The 27,355-nt window shown below is 35.1% G+C and overlaps 2 protein-coding genes across 2 annotated transcripts; both read right to left on the minus strand.

Annotated features, from left to right (window-relative positions):
* Nucleotides 1-10,685: 10,685 nt before the first annotated feature.
* On the minus strand, nucleotides 10,686-14,100 carry LOC132181113 (large ribosomal subunit protein uL30z-like). The gene is made up of 6 exons (XM_059594182.1): nucleotides 14,018-14,100; nucleotides 13,374-13,577; nucleotides 12,322-12,419; nucleotides 12,087-12,224; nucleotides 11,100-11,202; nucleotides 10,686-11,005 (listed from the first exon to the last, which is right to left on the minus strand). Exons 2-6 carry the CDS (start codon nucleotides 13,560-13,562, stop codon nucleotides 10,790-10,792), a joined length of 744 nt encoding a protein of 247 aa, XP_059450165.1. The 5' UTR covers nucleotides 13,563-13,577; nucleotides 14,018-14,100; the 3' UTR covers nucleotides 10,686-10,789.
* A 2,737-nt stretch (nucleotides 14,101-16,837) lies between these two features.
* LOC132180797 (leucine-rich repeat receptor-like protein kinase TDR) lies at nucleotides 16,838-21,474 on the minus strand. The gene is made up of 2 exons (XM_059593751.1): nucleotides 18,340-21,474; nucleotides 16,838-17,483 (listed from the first exon to the last, which is right to left on the minus strand). The coding sequence occupies exons 1-2, from the start codon at nucleotides 20,984-20,986 to the stop codon at nucleotides 17,065-17,067; spliced, it is 3,066 nt and encodes a 1,021-aa protein (XP_059449734.1). The 5' UTR covers nucleotides 20,987-21,474; the 3' UTR covers nucleotides 16,838-17,064.
* Between the last annotated feature and the right edge of the window lie 5,881 nt (nucleotides 21,475-27,355).

Raw genomic sequence — 27,355 nt, forward strand, 5'->3', positions numbered from 1 at the left:
AATCAGTTCTCTAGCAAAATTAAACAACTTCAATCTGATGGTGGGGGAATACAATTTCATTCAGTTTCAAACCTTTCTATCACAAAATGGCATTACTCATAGGAAGTCTTGCCCTCACACATCACAGCAGAATGGCCTAGTTGAAAGAAAGCTCCGCCACATTTTAAACACATGTCTCACCTTATTTGGTCATTCGAGGCTATCCAACAAGTATTGGGTAGACTCATTTCTTACTTTTGTATGTATTATCAATAGACTTCCCACCATTTTGCTTGATAATGTGTGTCCCTTTAAAAAGCTTTTTCTCAAGGCACCAAATTATTCTCTCTTTCGTGTTTTTGGTTGCAAATGCTTCCCTCTTCTTCATCTATACACTGCCCACAAATTAGAGTACCGCTCTAAAGTTTGCATTTTCATTGGATATAGTAATGCAGGATATATGTGTCTTGACCTCGCTTCAAATCGTGTTTATTTGTCCCGCCATGTTGTTTTTGATGAATCATCTTTCCCTACCAAGGATCATGCTATGCTATTCCTGCCTTCCAAGATTAATGCCATTGCTGATCAGCCCTTCATACTCTCGGTAAGCTTCTTTTTTCCTCTTCTCCAAACTGATACAATTGCTTCTTCTGTTGCTGAATTACTATTCCAGCAATCATGGCCTCATAATGTCCAAGAGCAAATATGTACGTGCGTGTATTGAATCCGAAAGGTTTGGCCACCAAAAATTGATCCAACCCGAGTGGGTTTAACTTTGGCATTCTAAAAATGGCATCCAACGATTTGGAACACTTCCCGGCATTCCATGGTTAAGCTCTCTCTCCATAGCTTCATGGTCATTCTCTGTAAATAAATAATTCGATTATTATAAATATATAAAAATCAAATTAATTATCTAAATTTGATTTTTTTTAAAATAAATTAATACATACCAGATATTTGTCTGCATAGTGATAATGACAATTACTCATTAACCGAGGATTCTGTTGTGGTACATTGTACAAGTCGGACCCCTCCATCGACGGCAGGAAGGAAATGAATAAATTAGACAGTTGGTATTGAGGTTATGAGCCTATGAATCTAGCTTATAATCAAGATGACTCATATTTAGATTCGCTTCAAAATATTCTCGTTCTTGATTTCTGTAATCTACCATTAAATGAATGAAGTTTGTCCCGTCGGTTACGTCATATAAAATTAGATGACACAATTGATATATATTGCATTCCACCACAGTACCTATATCCAAACTATTAACAGAGGACTTGTAGATATTCAAAAAGAACAATGACATATCCAAATGTACTATGACATTGACATTCAATTGTTGTCGCATGGCAACTGCTACCAAAAACCTAAAGTATGCTATGTTGCAGCTTATCCCTTCTCCTAACCGATTGTCTCTTATTGGTAGAAATGGAAAAAACACTTAGAGATCCAATTGGTCAATCCTTACAATGTTGTATACATCTCCACAATACAAACCCATCATATGAAATTCACGAAGTTGAAAATTGATTTCTTTAAAAAAATATTTCATCTCATCACTAAAGCCTATTAGAATTCCAGATACATGGTCAAACTCAAATAAAGTCTAATTCCACTGACCAGGTGGGACATTCATACAATTAAAAAAAAATTACAAACATATTTAAATGACTAATTAGTAATTATATATTTACATTAAAACAAATAATAATAACAAAAATAAAAGTAGTCATGCATACATAAATATTTAAATCGCAATATTAAAACAAATAATAATAACAAATTAAACAAGAATAGTCCTAACACAAATATTTAAATTACTATATTAAAATAAATAATAATAACAAAAATAAGAATAAACATGCATTCAATACAACTCTACATAAATATATAAGTAACTAATTAGTAATTATATATTTATATTAAAACAAATAATAGTAACAAAAATAATAGTAATCATGCATACAAAAATATTTAAATCGCAATATTAAAACAAATAATAATAAAATAAAAAAAAGTGTAGTCCTGCGTTCAAGAAATCAATACAAATATTTAAATCACTATATTAAAACAAATAATAATAATAAAAAAAAACATAAGAATTAAATTAAGGATAATACTAGACATCCCAATACTTTTTCTCAAATGATCTAGTCCATTCAATAAATAAATAGATTTACATTTTTTTTCTTAAATGAATGTGGGGTCCAGATCATTTGGGAAAGGAAATTTGAGAAAAAGTGTTGGGATGCTTAGCAGCCCTCTTAAATTAAAAATACCAAACCGTTGTCCTACAAACATTGGATTTTGGGTACAAGATGTATTTCGGGAAGCTGCATATCGATCAACTCGTTACATAGCGCCAGATTTGGTCTAATGGGCTTATTATCAGCCACATGGAGAATAAAAGAATGGAGTACGAAGGTACAAGAAGAAGTTGCAGGAGAGATAGGCAGAGGTGGAGTGATGCGTGTGATCAGTGAAGTTTTGAATGAATTTACATGTATTGTGCAAGTCAATATATAGAACTTACTACAAAAAAATAATTTTTTCCTTACTAGAGTTTTCTGATGTGTTATGGTGTCTGACACGTCAGAAATTTTTCTGACGTGGCATTTCTGACGTGTGTTGAATGTCAGATATATAGGAGTCAGTAAATTTTTTTTTTAACGTTAACTGTTTAGCACGTCAAAAATTTTTCTGACGTGTTAAAATATAACACGTCAGAAATTTACTGACTTGTCAAAATTGACACATTAGTAAATTTTAAAAAATTAATTAAAAATAATAATTTTTCTTTTTTCAAAATTTTTCTGGAATTTTTTTTTCAATTAAAAAATTTATTAATTTAAATTATTTTTCAATTATTTTTTTTTTTGGAATTTCTCTGCACCACTCCCTCTCTTCTTTTCTCAATTTTCTCTCTCTCTCTCTCTCTCTCTCTCTCTCTCTCTCTATCTCTTCTTTTCTACAGCTCTCCCTTTTCTCCATTTTCTCACTCTCTCTCTCTTCTTTTCTCCATTTTCAAAAACCCAAACCCAAACCGAAAAAATCTTCAAAAAAATCAAAAAATCAATTTGAAAAATCGAAAACCCAAACGTCAAACCCAAAAAATCTTCTTATCTTCTTTTCTTCTTCTCTTCTCCTTTTTTATTTATTTTTTATTTTTTATTTTTATGCTTCTCTTCTTCTTCTCTTCTCCTTCTCTTTTTCTTCTTCTTCTACTTTCTTCAATCTGCTGCTTCTCAATTTTTTCTCTTCACCTTTTCTTTTTCTTCTTCCTCTAGAGGGAGCTGCCGTGCAGAGAAGGGAGGTTGAGAGAGGAGAGAGAGAGAGTGTGGGGAAATAAATGAAGATGGAAAGAATAAATAATAAGAAGAGGGAAAAAAGTTGAAAATCCCGCCTATTTTTTTAGTGACATGTCAATATTTAGCATGTCAGAAAATTTTGACGTGCTATTTTTTGCTATGTCAGAAAAATATTTTTTTACGTGGCATTTTTTGTCATGTCAATAATTAGTGATGTGGCAAAAATCATGTACTGTTTGCCACGTCAGAAAATGGTAGTTTTTTTTTGTAGTGCCTACTATTGTGCGTGAATTTACAAACTATTCATGATTTGTCAAGGTATTATAGAATAATGAGAAATAAATATTTTGAAAATAGTTTTATAATTTTTGAACACTTATGAATTAGTTATGGTATTTAGAAAGTGCAAATGTTAAAGCAAAAATTCCAATAAAACAAAACCACAAAATTTTGGAGGACTTTGAAGGTATTAAAAAAAATTGGATTGCTATGATTTTTGGATATGTTGTGGGCTTTTAAATGAAGAAAATTTCAAGTCAAATTTCGTGTAATTTAGAATTAAATTGAAATAGTTATGATTTTTCTAAACTTGAAAGGTCAAGCTGTCAAACAGTTAAAACAACTCAAAATTTATGAAATTTTTGAGTGGGTTAATAATCACATTTTGTCACAATTTTTGGATATGTTTTGGGCCTTTGAATGAAAAAAAATTTAAAGTCAAATTTCATTTCATTTGGAGTTAAATTGAAAGAGTTATGATTTGTTTATAATGATTATATCACATCATTCACTTTTTATTAGTATTCAAATAAAAAAAATCACTACAAACAAATTTACTGTGCTTTGTATTGGTTTGCCTCTATTTTCTTGGGATAACTAATTTTTTTTTTTCTTCTTCTAATTTTCATAATCTTAGGAGTTGGTTGAAGTTACTATAATCACTTCTATATAAGAATAGAAAAGTAAAGAGAAACTTGTACTCTTTTATCAAATCACATTTTCATACTCTTTGGAGTGGATAACCAATTTTAAACAGATAATTAGTAGAGTTCTCAGCTTTACAAAATTACTTTTCCTCCATACTCAGCTTTACAAAATTACTTTTCCTCCATACCATTTCCTTTCGACCTCAAGTTTTGTCACAATGTACACCAATTGTCCTATTGTTCCTGTTATTCCCTATGATTGCATTGATTTTATGCAAGAATTGCCACCAACCGTGCATCTTGAATTGCCGATTCCTCGTCTTAGTGAAGCAGAGATAGGTTTCGTTGAAATATATTTAAATTTTCAAAAAACAAAAGTCACAAGAGCTCAAGAAACAAGAGTTACAAGATCGAGCTACAAGAGTTTAAGAGACAATAGTTACAATTATGGTTGTTAATGTACAAGTAAAAGAGACATGTAATATTCATATTATATTTATCTATAAATAGAGTCTTGTATCAAATAATCAAGTGAAAAGAAAATATATAGCTTTAATGTGTGAATGTAGGCCATAAGCCGAACCACCTAAAATCTCTGTATTTCATTTATTTTCTTTCTCTATTTAGATTAATTATTAGTTTCAAAAAAACAATGACATATCCAAAGGTACTATGACATTGACATTCAATTGTTGTCGCATGGCAACTGCTACAAAAAACCTAAAATGTAGTGTGTCGCATCTTATTTCTTCTCGTAACTGGTTGTCTCCTATGAGTAGAAATAAAAAAACACTTAGAGATTCCACGGGTCAATCCTTACAGTGTTTTATACATGTCCACAATACAAACTTGCCATGTGAAATCCACGAAGGTGAAGATTGATTTCTTTAAAAAAAATTTCATCTCATCACTAAAGGCTATTAGACTTCCGGATACATGGTCAAACTCAAATATAGTCCAATTACACTTTTCAACTGAGACATTTATACAATCAAGAAAATTCTACAAACATATTTAAATGGAGTAATGATATTGGGTACACCGGTGTGCGTGAACTGTGTGCATTCCAGTGACGTGGCACATCCCAATTTTTTTTTTTTAAAAAAAAGAACATCAAAAATCCGGCAACCCATCCCCACGACCATTTCATTTTCCCCACAAAAATTTTCCCCAAACCCATTCTCCCTCCACCCAGATTCCCCAAATCCATTCTTATGTTCGTGGTGCACGTTCCTCAAACACTTAATTAATCTAAAGGATTCCTTGATGGTTCTTTAAATTTTAAAGTCATTGGATGGGTGTTTGCTTGCTGTGGCGGCTGGATTTGATTTCATGAAATAAGTTAATTGGCTTAATGAAATTCTATATTCTAATATCTCATTCTTAGTTTCTTGCGCTCCATGATGGTTTGTGAACTAAGAAATTGTTTTTTTTTTTTGTTGCCAAGAGTCTTCTCTATTATTTCCTTTCTTATCTTGGTCTTGTTTCCATTGATTTGTTTCCATTGATATCGAGATATTTCAATCAATTAAATAATTTGCCTACCTCTATTCTTGGGAAAGAATGCCCAAATTTTGTCATATCGGGTTTTACTGTCTATTGCAACAATATGCAGTCATGTACTCTCGAACAATTTGTGCCTACCATTCATTTTCTAGTCAATTGATAACGAGGTTGCAAATCAATTCATTTTCTAGTCAATTAGGTAGGCCCTGTGGGCCTTCTTGCTTTTCATACCACTCAAACTTGGCATGTTCTCATGATGGGTATATTACTAAATTACCAAAATCGCATCCCCAACAACCCTGTGGTAGTTTACTATTTTGACTTCGAATATCAATACCCTTTGCACGTTTTCATAGTGTCTATGCAAATAGGTGTGCTTTCCTCTAAAATTGACGAGCTTGCATTCCTTTCTTTCCCTTCGCTTGAACCACCAATACGTGCTTTGCAACCACCAAGCAAAATGAGATCAAACATTTAACTCCAGCCATCCCCAATCCAGAACAAAAGAGAAAAAAAAAAAAAATCAGTAAAAGAGCCCAAGCGCAAGCATAACTAAATAGATCGGCAAAACAGGGTGCTGTAAAAGCACTTAAGGAAAAGGAAAAAAACTTGCAGAGGAAGATTACTTGGGATCAACGAGGACAAGCTTGGGTCTGAGAGACTCTTACTTGGGAAAAATGAGCTGCCTCTCGTCGGTGGTGGTGAAGATGGCAGACGCACTGTGGGTGGGGTGAGAATGGGTTTGGGAAAAAAATCTCGTGGGGAGAACCGTTCCGGCGGGAGCTGATGGACGGGTTCGTCGGCGGTGGTGACGGTGGGGAGAGGAGTCGCGCCGGTTTCGGTGGGGGTTCACGGCGCCGGTTCCAGTGGAAGGAGAAAGGGTTTGGAGAAAATTTTTGGGGGAAAATAAAATGGTCATGGGAATGGGTCGCTGGATTTTTTATTTTTTTTAAAAAAAAAAAATTGGGGCAAATGTTGCACATGCGACGTCACTGGCGTGCACACTGTTTACATATGCCGGTGTGCCCAATATTATTACTCATTTAAATGACTAATTAGTAATTATATATTTACATTAAAACAAATAATAGTAACAAAAATAAGAGTAGTCATAGATACATAAATATTTAAATCGCAATATTAAAACAAATAATAATAAGGAGTCATTCTTTCAAGAAATCAACACAAATATTTAAATCACTATATTAAAACAAATAATAACAAAAATAAGAATAATCATCCATTCAATACAACTCTACATAAATATATTAATTACATATTTACGTTATAACAAATAATGGTAACAAAAATAAGAGTAGTCCTACATACAGAAATATTTAAATCGAAAAATTAAAAGAAATAATAATACCAAATTAAACAAGAGTAGTATTGCATTCAAGAAATAAACACAAATATTTAAATCACTATATTAAAACAAATAATAATAACGAAAATAAGAATAATCATGCATTCAATACAACTCTACATAAATATATAAATAAGTAATTAGTTACATATTTACATTAAAACAAATAATAGTAATAAAAATAAGAGTAGTCATGCATACACAAATATTTAAATTGAAATATTAAAACAAATAATAATAACAAAAATAAGAATAATCATGCATTCAATACAGCTGTACATAAATATATAAATAACTAATTACTAATGAAACATTTACATTAAAATAAATAATAATAACAAAAAAAAAAAAAAAATTACCATATTGTTGTGATACAAAGAATGGATTTTGGGTACAAGAATCAAGATGCATCCAAGGAGGCTGTATGTCGATCAACTCGCTACATAGCGCCATATTTAGTCTAAAGAGCTTATTATCATGTAATCCGGCCATAGGGAGAATGAAGAATAGAGTACGTAGGTACAATAAGAAGTTGCAACATAGACAAACAAAGGATAAGTGATGCGTATTACAACAATTGGCAAAGCATTTGATTTAATCTACAAATCAGTTGTAAATTAATTAAAGATACATAAATTCTCTTAAACTTGCTACTCTTTTGCCTTCTAATAGTGCTTATAGGAAATTTACATACTACCTATAAAAATGGAGAGAACAAAAAGCCTGAGATAATTCTACGCACTGATTCAAATAGTTAAAGCAAACAAATTATAGATTACGTTACCTCATAATCTTGGTTCATCTGTACCTACATAAAGGACAAAAGGCCTACCAGGCTTTGAGGATCCACCTAGCATTATATTACAAATTCTTGAGACATAGATTTTTTAACTCAACTAAGTAGAAAATTAATTCTTCTAATCGGCAGTGTCTAATTCTCTCAGCCCAAGATATCCCCTCAGTGCAGCTGCTGCTTCTATATATATAGATGAGAGATGGTTTTGTTTTGTGTTAGGTTTTCTTAAATTTCAGAATTCTCCTTGCCCCCATCGACTTAGGTTTTTTTTTTTTTTCCCTTCTTTTCTTTTATTTCTTTTACAATTCTCTTCTTTTGTTTCATGTCCACTTCTTTTCTTGCTTTATTTTCTCTTGGCTTCCACGTGACTTCTTCTTGTAATTGGCTAGGCTTGCTTGCTTTTATTTTGGCTTGGCTTGCTTTTTTGGTCTTCTAGCTTTGGTCTTTCTCTTGTCTTTTGGTTCTCTGGGTACATCTTCCAAGTAGAAGCACATGCCCTCTTTTGTTGTCTTTTTTATTTCCTTGTTTTTCCTACAAAAGGCAATAACTTGCATTATAATATTATTTTAAGCTCATATTTAATAATTAAACATTATTCTACAATTAAATATAAAATGCAATAATTGGTGTAAAATAAAGTATGATAAAACTTATTTTGATAGAAAAAATAGACACTTTTAAATAATTATCAACGTGTCCTAAAACTGAAAGATCAATCACTGTGGATTGTTTTCCAATTTGAAAAAATACCAAAATTCTGCTAAAGATGTGGGGTCATTTGGCATGGAGCTAGTGGATGCGTGAACGGAGAGATACGATGGAAGCATGGAAATGCTAATGAAAACCAATATGGGCCTTGGTTGCGTGCCGCTTCCCCTAAAAGGTGGCCTGAGATGCCCAAAGGATGGTTTTGGAGATGCCAGTAAAACTCGGGGCTCGGGTTCAGACACAGGAAGCGAAAGTTTTCGACGGTTACCAGACAGTAATAGATACCCATTAAGGAAAGATTCGTTGCGCGACAAGCATGGTGGTTGTGTTTGCCAAATGACTCAAAAAAAAGGTCTATATTATTCCTCTCAAAATCAACCCCAACATTTTTATTTTTACATCACATCAATCACTTTTTATTATTATTCAAATAAAAAAAAATCACAACAAAACAATTTTTTTTGTTTTTTTTTTTTTTTCACTTTTTTTCATACAAAACACTTACTTTTTTTTCTCACATCAATCAAATCTACTACAGTTCCAGTCCACTTCATTTTTCAATCATTTGGCAAACGCACCCGGTATGTCTAGTAATTCAGCTGACACTCTTAATGACGTAACAGACGACTTTCCTTGTAGGAAGGATGATATATTGATGAGCGATATAGCTGAAGGGACGGAAAGGAATCCTCTCAATTTCAAATGAAATTGAGAGGAGCCATTTAGGCATAATGGTATGATTAAATTGTCCAAACTTTTAAAATTGAGGACAATTTTGTCTTAATTTTATCACATTTTTTGCCTAAATAGATTTTCTATTTCATTTGAAATAGATAGGATTCTATTCCTAAAGGGACATGCAGCAAGGATCATGGGGATTGTCTGGGGGTGAAAGAAGAATGTATCAAAAAAGGACCAAAACCATTTTTCATCCACCCAATGTTCCAGAGCACCAAAACCACTATCCTTTACCTCCCCAACACCATTTTCAACCAAAATCACAACTTTTACGTTCTAACTCAAAGATTCAACATTTCCTCCTTGTCTCTACATTTCCTTCAACAACTCACTTTCAACACAACTCATGCACTCAAACACTTCGCACACAACTACACAAGAGCCCACCAACTCCATTTCCTAACACTCTACATCCTGGTCTGCTCCCTTTATCTCAAAAGACTCAAACTTCTCCATGAAAGCCTTGGGCTTTGGCCATGAGAGAGCCATCTCTTCCATTTTTCAACCAATCCTCACTCACCATTTACACACCCACCCACCCATATAACACAACTCCGAAAAAATAACAACTCATGCACAAGAAATTACATAAGATTCATGAAATCAAGGAGAAAATGTCTAGTTTCTCACCCTTGAAGCTTAATCTTTACCTCTTGCTGGAAAGAGGTATTCTAAAATACCACCCTTTTGTAGTTTGAATCCATCTGTTTGAGGGTTTCATCATAAATAAAATAATAATAATAAAATCTATAATGATCACATAATTATAATATTAAATTGCAATTTGTTTGAACTTTTTCTACCAATTTCCTTCAATTTGATCATTTCTGAAGTCCAGCAAGATTTTTATATTGAGATTTCTTCTAACCATTTGGCAAAGTGAAATATATATATATTAAAAAATGTGTTTGCATCTTAGATTTTCAGTAATACTTTTCAACTGCAAAAATTGTCACGTTAAAATAACGACTTAGATCTCTTCTTCTTTCTATCCCAAATAGGAGCAACCTTCCATAGAAATATGAAGAATAATAGGCATGACCCCAAGCAATATTTGAACCGCATATTGGAGAAGTTGTTTTAATAAGGTATTTTAAGAGTTCAGCTTTTAAACAGGTTTTGACCTCATGGCTACCAATAGCACTTTTATTTTTATTGAAATACTTGCTTCAATTTGAATTCTAAGTTTTCTTCCTAATCCTTGGACAACTTCACAAAAAGTCATGGCCTTATAGCTCTGTTAAATAGAAGCTAGCTGTTATGCAAAGACTCCCCCACTTTCAAACAAGTTCGTTAAGTTAGAAAGAAGAAAGAAAACAGATATTATCACCTAAGGAACAACCAAAAGCAACACAAACGATAGCTTCAAAATTGCAATACATGCCACTGCAGGCCATTTAAGAGGCAGACTACATTTCAGGTTTTTTCTTCTTATATGTAGCATTACATCTTCTTAATTCATCTTACTGATTAGTTCATTGATCTGATCCTCACGATTCCCAGTGTCCCCTCCTTGCTTGTATAGAGTTTTTGTTCCTTGCAATCCTCCTTCTGCCTTGTTGAGATTAAAGGGATATAAAAAATTAGCAACCTCCTTGAAATGTGGACCAACACTAGCGATCTCATGCACAATATCTTCTATGCATATAATGCCATACTTCCCCAATGCCTGCAAGCAAAAGACAGGCAAAACGAGCATTAAAAGCTATGGCCAAAAATGATGTTCAAAGCCATTCCAGTATTCAGCAAGGTACAACTTATACCTGTTCAATAATGTTATTGTCTGTCAGAGGAACCCGCTGATTGTCTATCTTTGCATAACCCTTCTTGAAAATCAGCTCCTTCACATTCTTTAGATTAGGGTATCTTCACAAACAAGCAAATCTCATTAGAACCAAAAAGCACGGTAAGTTATCATAATTATATTAGGGAAGTAATATATATATATATATCCCAAAAAATACTTCCGATTCAGCAATTTGGTATAGAGGAACAAAGAAGCAATGGACTCGTTAATGACATAAGTAACTCCCAATTTATGAACACAAAGTGCAACTAAGATCTGTTCAGATTATTCTCCATGAAGTAATAAAATCTCAAGCCTCCACTTTAGCTTTATCACTCCCTGTACCTCATTGTCTGACCACACATTATATTAAAATAACAAAAAATTTAACAGCTCTAGTATTATCTGATCTCTAAAAATTAAACTTGACAAGGTATCAAGCATCAATCAAACTGGAGAATGGTTTTGAGTTCAAATCCAAGGAAGCAAATCAACTTAAAGAGCATAATACTCGGATTGTCTGAGTTCGTTAGCATCCCTGGTCCAAGAAGGTGGACATAGAGAGAGCATAATGTCTATGTCTCAGTAGAAATTATAAATTAAACAATTTCAATGCCATTAGAAGGGATAATCAGAAATTACTTGGCTTTGATGCTGCCCGGAAAAAGGATAAGTTATTTTAGGATGTAGAGTATTACTGACTAATATGTGTACAAAATAGATGTAGCTAACACTTCTCTAAGTTTAAAAATAATAATTATGTTTTCTATATATTTATATCACTTCATAGAACAAATCATGAAATATAATGGAAGTACCCTCAAGATTATCTAAATTTTCTACTTTATCAAAAAAAATAAAAGAAAAAGAAGAAGAAAATTATACATTTTCCTATAGCTTATTTAGTATGGTTATATTTTTCTGCATATTGATAAGGGAAAAAAGAAGATTTTGTTTACCCTACCCATATGTAACATATGGCTCCACTTTTTGCAGCTTTTCTATTATCCCTTCATTTGCCTTCACAAATACACCGCTGAAGATTTTTCTCAATCTCAGGTTGTATAAGACCTTCCTAGTTTTTGGATGCATTTCTCTTTTCCTGGGAAATGGACGTAGCAGACATCAGCAATGAAAATATAAAGACATTAGAGGTAGAAGTACTGCAGAAAATCACCAAAAAGCGTTGGTAACCCCACCCGTGTATGCGAATGATAAAAAGCAGCTTTGATTCTGTCATTTCTAATGCTGGTCTTTTCCTCTTTGTCCTCTGTTTCATTTTTACAAGGTCCAGTTCCTACATGAAAATGACAGATAAGATTATTCAACAGATTTTACTATGAACCGAATCGGAGTTTAACAGGCAAGTGACTATACCATAAAATTGCAGATATGGAAAGAACAGCCACCTCATGATACACTTAATATCAAGAAAATTAAATTTAAAATGCAACCCACGCATGACACCAAGATCCAAGCACCTATCAAAGGTACCAGCCTTGATAAACTCACCACCTAGATGAACATACATAGATCAGTGACTACTACATACTTCTCATAGACACCTCTCTCACCATAGAAGAGCCCATCACACCTACTAATATGCCATTACCAAAAGGCACATCTAACAGATCAAACATGCTAGACAGTATCCGGCGAAAGCACCTATACAGTATCCAGACATGCTAGATAGCAAAATCACTTCATTATCCCTGAGGGCATAAACATCAAGACATTGAACGCTCCAACAGTCGAGACACATCACCATTTCCTGGTACCACAAAACTAATCGAACCCAGTCAAATTCCATTTTACATGGCCTCTGGTACTCCAAGTTTTCCTAACATTTTAGACCCTGAATATGGAAGGAATCATCATACACTCCACATTCTCATTTTCCACTTTTCTACAGAAAAACTGTTGCCTAACCCAAATCCTCGAACTTCAAACAAATAAAGGCTTCACTCCTTCAAACAAAAATTCCAAATTCCATCTCCCAACTTAATTCCAATCATATCAATCTCCTAAACATATCATCTGTATATAAATACCAGTTCCAACTGTCTCAAACCCCATCATGGATACACAATAATGGCCTATTTCTTTAGCAACCCAAAAAAAATTAAAATCATATTTACCAATTTCAACCGCAAACCAAGAAATCCCAAACCTTGTATCCATATTCTCCAATAATAGAAACTCTCACACGCACACAGATCAATAAATATTTCAAATAGATAGATATAGTTACCCTAGTGCGGAACTCTTTGATAAAGTCCTCAGGCATTCTGATGAAGTCATGCTTGGCTCTCTTCCTGATCAAAGCATTCCTCTCCTCGTACTGGGCTTTCCTCTTGAGCGCCCATTCTTCATTGCTCTTTCTTTTCTTCAGTATTATCTCCGGTATGTACGCCAACGGCTTCGAATCCTCTTCCGCCATAACAAAATAAAAAATCTGTAAACAAAACCCAGAAACGTGAACAAGTTAAGCTGATAGAACTATAAATCAACTAGTACATCCAGCTCAAAACCCATAATGAACTCCAAAAAATCAAATCAAGCAATTATTATTAACAAAAGCAATAGAAGTACAGAGAAAAGTAACAAAAAGACTGAAAACGTCATTTAAAAGAAGCAAAAAAGAAACGAAAAATTTCAAAACAAAAATCGCTAAACATTTGATATCCAAGAAGACGTAAAATAACTAATCTGCCAACAGAAGCAGATGCAAAATTATAACCACGACGCGACCCACGTGTAATAGAAACTATGAATATTCCGTATCTCTCAAAGACTAAAACTCCAGTACGGGAAGATACGAAAATCAAAACGATGAAATATACACCTTAAAATCACTTGAGAGAGAGAGAGAGAGAGAGGAGCATAGGGTTTTACCTTTGCTAGGGTTTTGGGTGGGTTGGGAGGCAGAGAGAAAAGCTTCTCCTGACCTCAGAGTCTGAGGCAGCGCGGGTAGAGTAACTGGGCGCTGGACAGATTACATGCCTATATTCTTTGTTAAACCCAGCCCAAATAGATAGCTTAATGGAAGTGTAGGCCCATTTTAGAATGGGCCTGAGTAATAGACTATGGCTACAAGCAGTCTCGAATCTCGCCTTTGATATTTTAATTTCAACAAGGCAGGCCCATATTAGTGAATATTAATAAGCAAGCGCAAGCGACGAAAAAGGCCCAAATGAGGAAAATAATGTAGTCAGAATGGCTACAACCAGTCTCGGCTGTGATGTAAATATGACAATAAGACAGGCCCAATATGAATATTAATCATGTAAAGGCTGAAAGTTGATGACCATTAGCAATATGATAATAATGTTCTTAAAGCTCAATTCCTCTGTGTAATTGCCCAATGATAATAACAAATAATTCTTTTTTCGAAATACTAGTGTATTTTTTTAGCAAGCTGTTTCCCAACAACAATAATTTTTAATAAATACTTTTCTTCGTGATCTTTCATTTTGTTAATTTGTTATTAAATATTTTTATCAATCGTACGTCTTTTTCTTTTTCTTTTTTAACAATCTTATGCTTAATTATGTCAATCCAGGTATTTATGTTTTCATTTAGAACTAAGACTTTTTTCATGCTCGTTAATAATAATAATAATAATCGTGCTTTGGATTAAATAAATTGCAACAAAAAATACTAGTATTATCTATGCTGGGGGTCACCTTCGAACCAAGGCAACCTTATAGGACTCAAAACTTAAGCGCTCCAATATTATTCTTGATCAGTTCATGATATTTATGTTATGATTTGTCTATTTCTCAAAAAAAAAAAAAAAAAAAACTTATTTATTTATTTTTTAAGAAATACATTCTAATTTCATTGATAATAATCACAAGCATAAAGCTCTTACATCGCAAGAGCACAAAGCCCTGAAAATGCAAATTATAGCCGAAGCTATAAGGATACAACATCACCTAAAACCTCTGCTAACCTATGATTAGTTTTCAGTTGAAATAACAGATCTGCATAAAACAGATGCAATCCAATGCATAGGTAGTGCAAATTCCTCCTCGACCCAAAAGCCAGGATGAAGTTCACGTCTACAACTCGAAGGTTTGGACTAGAATTCACATCCACGACCTCAAAGATCTGGACCAAAGATCAGTTCACTTCCAAGCAGGCAGATCGAGTGGCCAAGCCTTATTACAAAATAGAAGCAAGAAAACCGAAATAAAACGTGGGCAAACCAGGGCCTTATTACAAGTAAATAACAGGAATGAAATGCATACAGAGAAAAAACATGAACAAAGACAATACAAGGAAAATAAAACAAACGGGAACAGGCACACGCAGCGTGGATGTCGATTGTGCACTCGTTTTAAACAGACACTGGAAGGGAACGATGGAAGCTCGACATGGTGGGGATGCGAAAAAAACCCAAAACAGTGGACGGAGGGTGGCGAAACCGGTCGCCAGCAAGTCGAAAAACCATTGCAACAGGGGACGTTGAAACTCATCGCTGGAGGGGCACGAGGAAAGACCCAGCATCGGACGGTGGGTGACAGAGCAGGCGGAGGAGATCGGCAGCGAACACAAAACAAAACTGGGGGGGGTTTGAAAGAAACCCCCAAAATCAGTATCCACACTGAGTAATACACAAGCAAGGCTATAAGAACATCACACAAAAAACATAGCAAAAAAACAAAAAGGAAAGGAGCAGAAAACAACCCGAGAGCCCCGCCAAGGACAAAAGCGGAACAAAGAGGAAGGGGCAGCAGAGAAAGGGTAGGGAGGAGGCAACCTGGGCCAGGGACATCAAGTAACTACTGGCACCCGATGCAAGGGCAGGCGAGGGGGAGGAGGGAGGCAACAAACGGCCATCCCTCCTCCCCTCACCATTGGGGAGGGGGCTTACCTGAGGTTGCGGTGCTAGAAAGAAAGTGAGAAAACCTTAAGGCCGTCTAGGAGAGAAAAACTAAAGCCATTAAGACCTCCTTTTGATAATTGCTTTATACAATTATGTCACATGAAGTAGGTTGAATTATCCTTACAGAAATTGGTCAAAATGGGACCTCTCTCTCTCTCTCTCCACATAGTAATATATCATTAAATCAATTTAAAAATGATATTTCTTAAGTCTTAAATCACCCCATTTCAAAAATAAAAAAGTCTAAAATCAACACTTATTCAAAAATTTAATTTATAGTCATGCAATTATTTTTACGTGCAAACTCAAGCTCTCCATAAATAAGTCAAATTCAACATTAGAATATTTAATTAAAAATAAATATAAATTACAAAATCAAGATTAAAACTTTGTACTATTGTTTAGTCATCATATTAAACCACTATTTGTTTTAAAAACTTAAATTAATAAAAAAAAAAAATAGGACAAAATTTTTCTTCTAACTAATCTCGAGAAAATATCATCCAACCCATTTAAAATAGTGCAAAGTGTTCATAAATATTTAAAACGCATATTAAATTCTTAAAGTCATTAATTGTAGTTTACTAACTTAGACTAACATTTTAAACGTTTATAGACATTTAACACTATTTTAAATGGGTTTGAGGATATTTCTTCTGAACTGGTTTAGAGAAAATTTATTTATATTAAACGGTCTCAACCTACAACCTAGAGTAGAGCGTGATCTCGTGTAAATTACTCGTTCCTTTAACTGCCAGAAATTGAGCTTAATTTTCATCCTTAATATCTTCCCAGCAATTGGTACACACAGGACTAGTCCATGGTAACCATGATTTACAGCCTTAATTTATATATATATATAAGCAGCAACACACCCAAGGTCATAATTATAACAATATTGTAGAAAGAAAATAGAGCAAGAAAACATGAAAATTCATATTGAAAGCCAAAAAAGAAAAATTACTTCTCCTATACCAATCCCCCGCAATTTAAAAAGTAACCCAAAAAAAAAAAAAAAAAAAAAAAAAAACCCAGTAAACCAATATTCATATTAATTACATTCCGCGACAGGCTTTTGTGCCAAAGGAATATCACCACCACCATTATCACGACCGCCACCGCCGAGCACACTCTCCGGCAATTTCCTCTTGGGCTTAGCTTCTTGCAGCATCAACACAACATCCCTCATGGAGGGTCGGTCGGCCGGATTCCGGCTAGTGCAAAGCAATGCAATTCTAAGCATTTGCATCATTTCCTCCCGGACCGGTGAACATGATGCGCCGGCATTCTTGTCCAGGATGTCATTGATCCCATCCCTAATCTTTATCTTCGACCTTACCCAATCCACAATGCTATTCCCGTCGCCAAACTCAGAATCTACCGATCTTTTCCCGCTCAAAACCTCCATTAACACCACCCCATAGCTATAAATATCACTCTTCTCATCAACTTGTAGGGTATAAGCATATTCTGCAAGAAAAAAAACAAAAAAACACAAACAAATACGGCCTTGATAAGTACTACTTCAATCCAAATGCATGAGTGATATTTTTGTTTTTGATAAAAAAGTCAAAAACACACTGATGAGAGTCAATATTGGACAAATCTCCAAGTGGGTCCAGCTCATTATAGGTAAATCTTCCAAAAACGACTTCTGAAAAAGGAAAAGCAAAAAATAAAGAGAAAAAGAAAAGAGGGTAGCTTCACGCGCGATAGTGCGCTATGAAACAGTTTTGAGAAAAACCCCGGCGCCTAAAGAAGAAAAGACCACCGCTATTGCGCGCCACGTCCGCCGTGGCTCAAATAGTTTGAAATTGCATTCACAGTGCGCACACAAGGAAGACAAATTAAAATTAGGGTTATGATTAGCCTTGATCATGTGGGTGCATTACCATATTAAAGAAAAGAAAAAGGCTGATTAAATTATTGATTAAATCAAAAAATCAATTAGTACGATCAAAACAGTTGAAAACGCAACTTCTCTTGTCTTTTTCTATTAATTTAACTAATTAATTACTGTGCTTTTCAATTGTAGAGTGAACTTATCTTTAGCTAACACTTTATTTATTTATTTATTTATTTATTTTTGAATCAACTAATACTTTAATATCGAATCCTATGAGTTAGACAATCTGACAAGCTACTGTAGTGCAACTCAACTTACCCACATTTCGTCACCCAACAAAAGGAACTAAACAAACATTCCAAAAACTAACCCAACATGAAACACATCACAATTATCGTGCGCCAAAAGTCAACACCCCCAGCGCACAATAGCAGGCCCAACAAAAAAGAACGGCTAATTAAGGCAAAAAACAAAACGCACCTGGCGCAATATAGCCGTATGACCCAGCGATGACCGACATTGACTCATCGCTCTGGATCAACTTTGCCACGCCGAAATCTGCCACCCTGGCCTCCATCTCACCGTCCAACAAAATATTGCTTGGCTTGAGATCGCGGTGCACGATCACCGGCTCACAGTCGTGGTGGAGGTAGCAAATCCCCTGAGCCACCCCGAGTGCAATCTTGTACCTGGTAACCCAGTCAGCCACCAAATTATTGCCCTTGTTTTTCCCATGCAATAGATCGTCCAAATTTCCATTTGGCATGTATTCGTAAAGCAGCATGGTGCACTCCCTGTTGCTGCAGCACCCTAACAATCTCACTATATTCCTGTGCCTCACGTTTCCCAGCACTTCCACCTCAGCCAACACCCCTCTTCTCCTACGTGCTGTCTCCTTGTGCTTGCCCCAGAGCTTCTTCACAGCTATGACATCACCATCTGGCATCTCCGCCTTGTAAACTGTTCCCGTGGACCCCATCCCCAGAATCTTATCCGTCGTGGACAAACACTCGATGACGTCGTCCGCCGTGAAGTGTAACCGCTGGAAGGCGGTCAATCTCCACGGTCCAATCTCGCGGTCTTCGCTGAATCGACGGCTGTAGTTGGAGTGGAAACAGCGGGTCCCAGCGGCCAGAACGAACAGGCCAATCCCAAAGGCCAGCGCGATTATCCAAACGATAGCCCCAGCCGTCCGCTTGGGCTGCTCCTTGTGAACCTCGTTCTCACCTACTCCCAACGTGTCAGCCGCACAGGGCTTTGCCAAAACCCCACCACACAGACCCTCATTCCCCGAAAACGACGACGGATGGAGGCTCGAGAAGATCGTGCCGGACGAGGGGATCGGTCCGGTTAGCAAATTGTAGGAGACGTTGAAGCTCTCCAGTGTGGAACAGTTACCGAAGTTGGAGGGGATCGTGCCCGTCAAAAAATTACGCGAAAGATCGACGGCGGTGATTGAGGGAAGCGTGGAGATCTCCCAGGGGATTATACCGGTCAGTGAATTGCGGCTCAGGTTCAGAGTCAGAAGCCTCTCGCAGTGGCCGATATCCCAAGGAATGGAACCATTGAGAGAGTTGCCTTGGAGCTCGATCTGGTAGAGACTTCGGCACCCAACGAAGTCTGGGATTTTGCCGATGAGCTTGGCGGAACTGGCGGAGAAGATCTGCATGTAGGTGGCGTTCCAGAGATTGTCGGGCAAAACGGAGTCGAATTGATTCTGGGAGATGTTGAGGTACTCCAGATTGATGGCATTGCCTAAATCTTCGGGAATGGGGCCCGAGAAGTAGTTGGCGCTCAGGTCGACGTAGGTGAGGTTCGGCAAGGATCCAAAACCATACGGGATGGAGCCGTTGAGCTGGTTGTTATGGATCCGAAACCGAGCCAAGGAGGTGCAGTTGGTCAGCGATGTCGGCAGCTGATCGACCAGGCGGTTGGAGAAGAGAAGGAGCTTGAAGAGCTTGTTTCCGAGGCAGAGATTTTGTGGGATCGGACCCGTGAGCGAGTTCGACGACACGTCCAGATGCTGTAACTTGCCGTTGGAGCCCAGCTTTTGAGGGACACTTCCGTTTAGCGAGTTTTTCCACAGGAGTAACGTGTCAAGTTCCGGTAACTCGCCGATACCTTCCGGTATCTCGCCGCTTAGCTGGTTGTTCAATAGGCTGATCCTGGTGAGTCCCTCCAAGGTGGCAATTTCTTTAGGAATCGTCCCTGATAGCTGGTTTTCGGACAGGTCTAAAGACTTTAGAGCTTTCAAATTCACGAAACTCGCCGGTATTTCGCCCGAAATCGACGTCTTGAATATCAGCAACTCCTCAAGCATCGTCAGGTTCCCGAATTCAGGTGCAAGAGTGCCAGAGACATTGGTATTGGAAATGTCCAAGTACCTGAGATTAGATAAGAACGTTAATTCCACGGGCACCCCACCTTCGAGCGCGTTGTAGCCGATTTCCATGCGCTCGAGCTGCCTCAAAAAGCCCAATTGCGGTGGTATCGGACCTTGCAAGTACAAATTACCAGCCAGGTCCAGAAACTTTAGCCTAGGAAAATCGCCATAGCTCGGTGGTATAGTACCACCGAAGTAGCTTCCTCCGAGATTGAGCTGCTCGAGGAACCGGAGATGGACGAGGTCTTTCGGGAGTGGACCGGTGAAGCTGTTGCTGTAAGCGTTGAAAAAGCGCAAGAACTTAAGCTTTGAAATCCCAGGTGGGAAAGTTGAGTTGAAGTTGTTATGGCTGATATCGAGGGCCCTAAGCTCAGCCAGCTCGAAAATGGCAGTTTGAAAAGGCCCATCGAAGTTGTTGCCGCTCAAGTTCAAGTGGGTCAACCGCGACAGGTACCGGATTTCGGACGGAATTGCACCGGAGAGATTGCGGCGAGAGAGGTCGAGGGCGGCGATTTGTGCGGTTTTAGGGTGGCATTTGACGCCCGACCAGGAACACCAAACCGGGTCGATTTGGGGAATGGGCTTAGAGAAAGCAGGGGTCGGATCCCAGTCATGGAAGGTGGAGAGAGGATCTTTGAGAGCGGATTTGAGAGCGAGAAGAGAGAGTAGCTGAGGAGGGACTGCTGTGGGAGCAGAGAAAACTGGACAGGTGAAGGAGATAAGAAAAAGAAAAAGAAGTTTCATCGTTTTGGTGTATGGGTTGAGATTGGGGTTGGGTTTGAGAGCAGCAGGGTAAATTTAAGGGAAGGGAGGTTTTGATGAGGGAGAGAGCTTCTTTTTTGGAGTGCTGGGCGCAGAGGATGTTTCATGATGATGATTGTTTTGGTTGGTTCAGTGGGTTGTGTTGGTGGGCATACGGAAAACAAAACCAAAAAAGAGAGAGAGAAAGAAAGAGAACTACTGCTACTGCTGCTAGTACAGTATGAGTGGGAACTGTTTTTTGCTCCTTCTCGCTACATCATCCCTCCACTTTGCTCTCTTTCTCTCTCTCTCTCACCGCCTGATCAGTATTCTACCTTTGTCTGATGTCGATATACTTTTGGTTTTCTTGGGAATTCTTTTTCCTTTTCTTTTTCTTCTACTTTTCATCATTCCTTGTTTCCTTTATCTTTGGCCACCAAACTGATAAATATGCGTAACAGTGGCGATGTTTCTCACAGGATCCAAGAAAAGTCAATTCATTTTCCCACCGTATTCCCCCCATCCTCTCTTCTTCTTTAAATATTGTTTTCTTCTTTTCTTTTCTTTATTTCTTTTTCTTCTTTAAACATTAATTACTTGATTGGACCACCTTCTTAATTTTGGCATTATCACTGCTGCGATGAAACGAATCAGTGTTTTTGTGTTTTTGGTTTTCATAATCATTGGCAAGGTCATAATGGGATCATTTGGGATTTTTTTTTTTTTTTAAATCCACTTAATTGTTTTTTATTTTATTTTAATGCGATGGTGGACTTTCAAGTTTCAACCCTATTCTATTAATAATTTGAGAACTATTTTTTTTCAGCTTTTATTCATTTTTTTATGAGTCCTGCCTACGATTTCGTTTTGATATTATAATAAAAATTAATTTATGTGTAAAAAAAAGAATATTTTTTTATAAAAAAGAAAAAAAAAGTATGAATATTTGATATAAAAAAATGAAAAAAATTTATTTTGTGGTCATTTTTTTATTTGAATTGTAATAAAAAATAATTAATGTGATGTAAAAAGTAGAAGAATGTTGAAAAAATAAAAAAGTTGGATGAATAATGTTGTACCGAAATCATACTAAAACCGTTAATCAAACGGACCCATAGATGGGTGAATAGTTGTAACATTTCTAATGTAAGATTTAATTTATTTACACTCACGCCTATATACTTAATAAATTGTAACAAATATAAGAATCATTTACCATATTTGAAATTGTGGAGATAGATAGATATATCGGAGAGCCTTTTAGAATATCATAATATAATATGTTAAAACAATATTAAAGTAAAAAAAAATTGAAAAGTTGAGTTTTGGCTTAATAATATTATTTAATTATATTACTTGCACTTGGAACATATATCTATCCTAGCCCCTAGATTAGCCTTACCCTTTTAACACTTACAAATGTATACTCAATAATAGGTTAATAAAAAACGTGACTTAATAATTTCATAAAGTCATCATAAATTGAAACTAACAATAAGCAAACACAAGTTTAAATGTAAATAGGGCTCCTATATAAATATATAATTACACAATTTTCTGCAGTATAATGCATGGTATCATTTTAGTTCATTGATATCAATTGATTTTAATCTTTATACATGGTGTATATCTTTGATTATGGTGACCAATTAACCATAAGAAAATATCAATCATAAGTAACAACTATTGTAAATATGTGAGGGAGATAAACAATTAGGGAATTTTATATTATTAGTATATTAATATGCATATTTGGACACCATTCTAACCATACCAGTAGTCATAATACGGTTAGTATAAAATAAAATAAAAACCTTTTCATTATCCCATACCTCGTATTTTTGGAAAAAGAATATATATATATATCTTGTTGGGATATAATGTGATCGTTGCGATTCCTCTAAAAATAGACTTGCTCGAGGTGATGTTGAAGTCTATAAAAGACTTAAGTTTGTCATTCTTTGTGACTGCTTTAAAAACAAGCCCGTTGAGTGCGATGTTGAAGTTCATAAAAAACTTGAATTTGTCTTTTTTAATACCAATTGATTTGAAGTAAAATGTCCGACACTACTCAATTTCAATAGTGAATCTATATATATATATATATATATATATATATAAAAGATTACGAGTCTCTCCTATTAAAGGCCTTATTGAAAATTTACTTGTATTAAGTGTATGAGTTACTTCTATTTAGAATTTAGTAATTGCATAAGTAATTTTTGGATGGATTTGCAATTTTTGTTTAAGGGTTTCGTCTATCCTTTTTTTTTTTTTTTTTTCCTCAAACTAACTACAAAAGGGCATATGATAGAACTGGGGCCATCGAAGATCAAAGATTCCTATTTTTCAAAAAAGAAAAAAGAAAAAAGAAGAGGAAACAAGGAAACAAAAATGGACACTCTCTATGAGTGGCTGTCACAAAATGTGTCAAGCAGCCGTGTCAGTGTATGATTGTGCTTCTTGGAATGAGTAGCCTTCATTCTTCAGCGTGTTGGCGCGGATGTTTGAAATTCAAGAAAATCCTGAATTCTTGTTATTAAAAATATATATATATATACATTAAAGTCTCGAATTAATATAATATAAAATACCGAATATACCAAGCTGTGTTGCTTTTTTGCTCCCGAGTTTGACTTGAGTAAAGCTTTAGCATTATGGAGATGTACTTTCGTATCATTAGTGTTACTAAAGTATATCTTAAGACAAGAATAAAGCTTCAAACATAATCATCCTAACTCATTTTAATATTCACTTATATCTTCGTTTTAACACGCTACATTCCATCCCACATCTTTTCTCTATATATTATTCATGTCTTTACTACTATTACCAAATATTATGTGTATCATAATCAACTATTTCACTATATTAACGTGACCATATCAATTTAATTTTAGATTAGTTATTATTATATTATAAATATTTAGAGATAGAATGTGATAGCCACATTATATAAATGTTTATTTTTTTGAAGTCCTAGTGTTTTAATTTATAAATATAAATTATAAATAAATTAAAATTAAAAAATGAATTTTTTATTAAATGAAAATAAAAAGAATTGGAATTACTCTAAACAGAAACGAATGGATCTTATAGGATTTCCAATAAATTTTTCATTTTCTTTCTCACGTTTTTAATAAATTTATTATATATATAATTACTGTTATTATCCGATTTTGTCGGTGGAAGTCCTGGTTTTCAATGGTTTTTTTTTTTTTTTTAATTTAATTTTTGGGCAAACGTGGAATTCAGATTTTGTTATCGGGAAGACAAAAACAATTCGAGACCGTCACAGTCTGAGGGTCCCTGAGAAGCACCTAGAAACAAAACAATACGAAGAGGAGAGGAATTATACATTTATATCCACCCACAAACAAACAAACAACACTGAGAGTGACTGTTTCGTGGTTACAAAATTCATCTTCTCTAGTCTCTACTGAAGTATATCTTTCATAACTGACCACTGTGTACCTTAAATTACTACAATTAAAAAAAAAAAAAAACAGAATTAATATGTCTTTTTGTCTTAGAATGAAGAGTCTACGTCCGTCTAGTCGCCTTCTGTGCATTTATGGGAATCCTACGTGTTAATTCCTTAATTATTATTATTATTTTTCTGAGAACGTATTTCTGAGATTTTAATTTAGAGCAATTTGGTCCATTTAATTTTCACCAATAAAATAAGTCTCCAGTCGGTTGATGTAATGTTTTAATCCTAAATAATGTAAAGTGCATGCAATAATTGTACGTATATGTTCAGAAGCCACAGTAGTCCTCTGTCGATGCCATGTTTTACTCCTAAACTGAAAAATGATCAGCACCGCTCAATTCTCCTATACTAAATTTATTGCTTGCATCTCTTGCCATAAAAACTAGATAAGAACTAATATTCAACTCAACTATATATAGGAAAAAATACATGCTAGTGGGTCCATTTAAAAAAAGAAAAAGAAATGGGTCGATCGGAAGTAGGATAGAGGACATTACTTTTCAATCAACGCTATGAAACCATTAGGTCATGACTTCTTTCTGAGCATGAAGTAGCATTTCATAGCTAGCCTTGAGTATAAGTCAAATCCAATATTTTGAAGGATTTTTACTCTGGAATGTTAATGGCAACATACAGCCTGTTTGGTAATTTTTTTTTTCTCTCATTTTTTTTTTTAAAAAAATTAACCTTATTTCTTTACATTAACAAACAATTTATTTTTCATTTTTTTCTTACAAAAAATTCAAAACGTTTTTCTTTGTTATTTTCTTCTCTCAGAACTCTTTGTGAAAAAACAAATATGATAGAGCTCGAAGCTTGTGACAAGAAATGCTGTAAATTGTTGGCAATAGCTTCCGTCATGGAACAAGATCTCTCTTGAGATATTTTGAAGCAATAAATAAGACATATGTCTTATTAATAAAAATAATAATAAAATATTATATATATTTTAAAATTAATTAAAAAATAAAATTATAAAAAATTAAGAGATGACTGTCTAGGATGGCTGGCCAAATCTAAAATAATAAATAAATAAAAAAAAAAAATCATTTGGTCGAAGCCACCCTGAACGGCCGGTATGGGGTGGCTGAAACCACCCAGGCCCAAAGGGGATGGTCCGACCACCCCCTATGGTCAAGATGGGGTGGTCAACTACCCTTTTTTTTATTATTTTTTGTTAATGAGACATGTGTCTCTCTTTAAAATTTATAAAAAAAAATCTTAACCATAAACTAGATATTTTTTGGTCTATTTTAAACTGGAGATAATCATATTCCTTCAATCATATAAATCACAATAACATCTCATTAATTGTCTCTGAGAAGATCTTTTCCTGCACTTTTGAGCTCTACTTAACCATAAGCTAAATCACAATAACATCTCATTAATTGTCTCTGAGAAGATCTTTTCCTGCACTTTTGAGCTCTACTTAACCATAAGCTCAGTCTTTTTATTTTTATTTTAATTTTATATGAATAAGGCATTAATTAATTATTTTTCATACCACGTAAATCTTTATTACAAGTCAGTGTACCATAATACGACCTCTCCATGATTAAAAGAAATAAAAAACACTTGGGGAAGTTTTATTTGGATTCGCGATGGAGATTGGGGAGGAAGAGGACAGATCAGCCTTATAGGTGGGGGCCCAGTAGGCGTGGGAGGCCCGTATCAAGGGAGTGCAACGGTGGGGCCACAGTCATTTTGTCTCACCCGTACCCATCCCGCCATCCGCTTGTGTAGTGTATTGTGTAGCAGCAAAGGCAAAAGCTAATTAATTTCAAAAGAATAAAATACAAGTATTTCTGGGTGGGCACGTGCCTGGTCACGCACTCATGCTGGGGGGCTCGCGTGACGGGCGTGACCCTACCACCCCCACTCCTTCGCATTTTCCATCATGCCCCAACCCCACGCTGACGCGTTTTATTTATTGTCTCAATTTTCGCCTTAAAACGGTTGCTCCCTATCACCTTTTCCATGACGGTTTGGTCCCCAATCTTTTGGCTCCAAAGACAACTATGTCCCCTCTTTTCTTATTTTTACCAAAGAAAAAAAAACAAGGATGCAATCTACGGGGAGCCTTTCTAAAGCTAATTGCACTTTTTGTTGTGTGCTGCAAATCTCGATCGCTCCTGGATAATTCAGCATATCATATTAAATAAATTCTTGCAATATTTTCTGATTCTCAATCATTCTTTTTTGTTTGTTGTTCTTTGATGAGTTGATATGGATAAGTAAGCATTATTATCTTCCAATAACCCACCACTTAATGGGTCTAGCCCTCAAGACAACCGTTGGATCACTTTTTGTTGCTTACATTAATTTAAGAGAACTTCATAAAACTCTTATGAACTTTCAAGCATTTTAAAAGTACTTTTTAAAGTTCAAAAACTTTCGGTTAAAAGTATCGAACTTTCAATTTATTTCAATTACCTCTATTCCGTTAGAATGTTTCGTTAAATCTTGTTAAAATTTTTAAAATACCTATTTTTTTATTAAAAAAAAAAATAAAAGTAAAAATTGTAAAGATTTGGCCGTTAATTTTTTTTTAATATAAAAACATCTTTGCAATTTTTGTTTTTTGTTTTTAATATAAAAAATAGGGGTATTTGAGAATTTTGACAAAATTAATAAAAAGTCATAACGGAAATGAGTAATTGAAAGTTCAATACCCTTAATTGAGAGTTTTAAAACTTTGAGAGAGGTTATGTGACTGCAAGTAAAAGTTCATAAATGTTTTGTGAAGTTTCTCTTTAATTTATTTGACAATAAACACCAAATCCTATGCCAAAGGCATTAGGCTGATTTTTTTTTTTTTTTTTTTTTTTGTCGAGGAAAATGTGTACATATCATTCTATTCCTTATAAATGACCAAAGAG

This window comes from Corylus avellana, chromosome ca5 (genome assembly GCF_901000735.1).
Source record: "Corylus avellana chromosome ca5, CavTom2PMs-1.0".
In the NCBI taxonomy this organism is placed as follows: Eukaryota; Viridiplantae; Streptophyta; class Magnoliopsida; order Fagales; family Betulaceae; genus Corylus; species Corylus avellana.

Excerpts from the sequence above, each read along its gene's own strand:
- LOC132181113 (XM_059594182.1), bottom strand. The coding sequence starts at position 13,562 with ATGGCGGAAGAGGATTCGAAGCCGTTGGCGTACATACCGGAGATAATA. Across the intron at positions 12,420-13,373 it reads TCAAAGAGTTCCGCACTAGG|GAACTGGACCTTGTAAAAAT; the intron begins GTAACTATATCT and ends ATTTTCATGTAG. Across the intron at positions 11,006-11,099 it reads ACAATAACATTATTGAACAG|GCATTGGGGAAGTATGGCAT; the intron begins GTATAAGTTGTA and ends TTTTGCTTGCAG.
- LOC132180797 (XM_059593751.1), bottom strand. The coding sequence starts at position 20,986 with ATGAAACTTCTTTTTCTTTTTCTTATCTCCTTCACCTGTCCAGTTTTC. Across the intron at positions 17,484-18,339 it reads ATACGGCTATATTGCGCCAG|AATATGCTTATACCCTACAA; the intron begins GTGCGTTTTGTT and ends TTTTTCTTGCAG.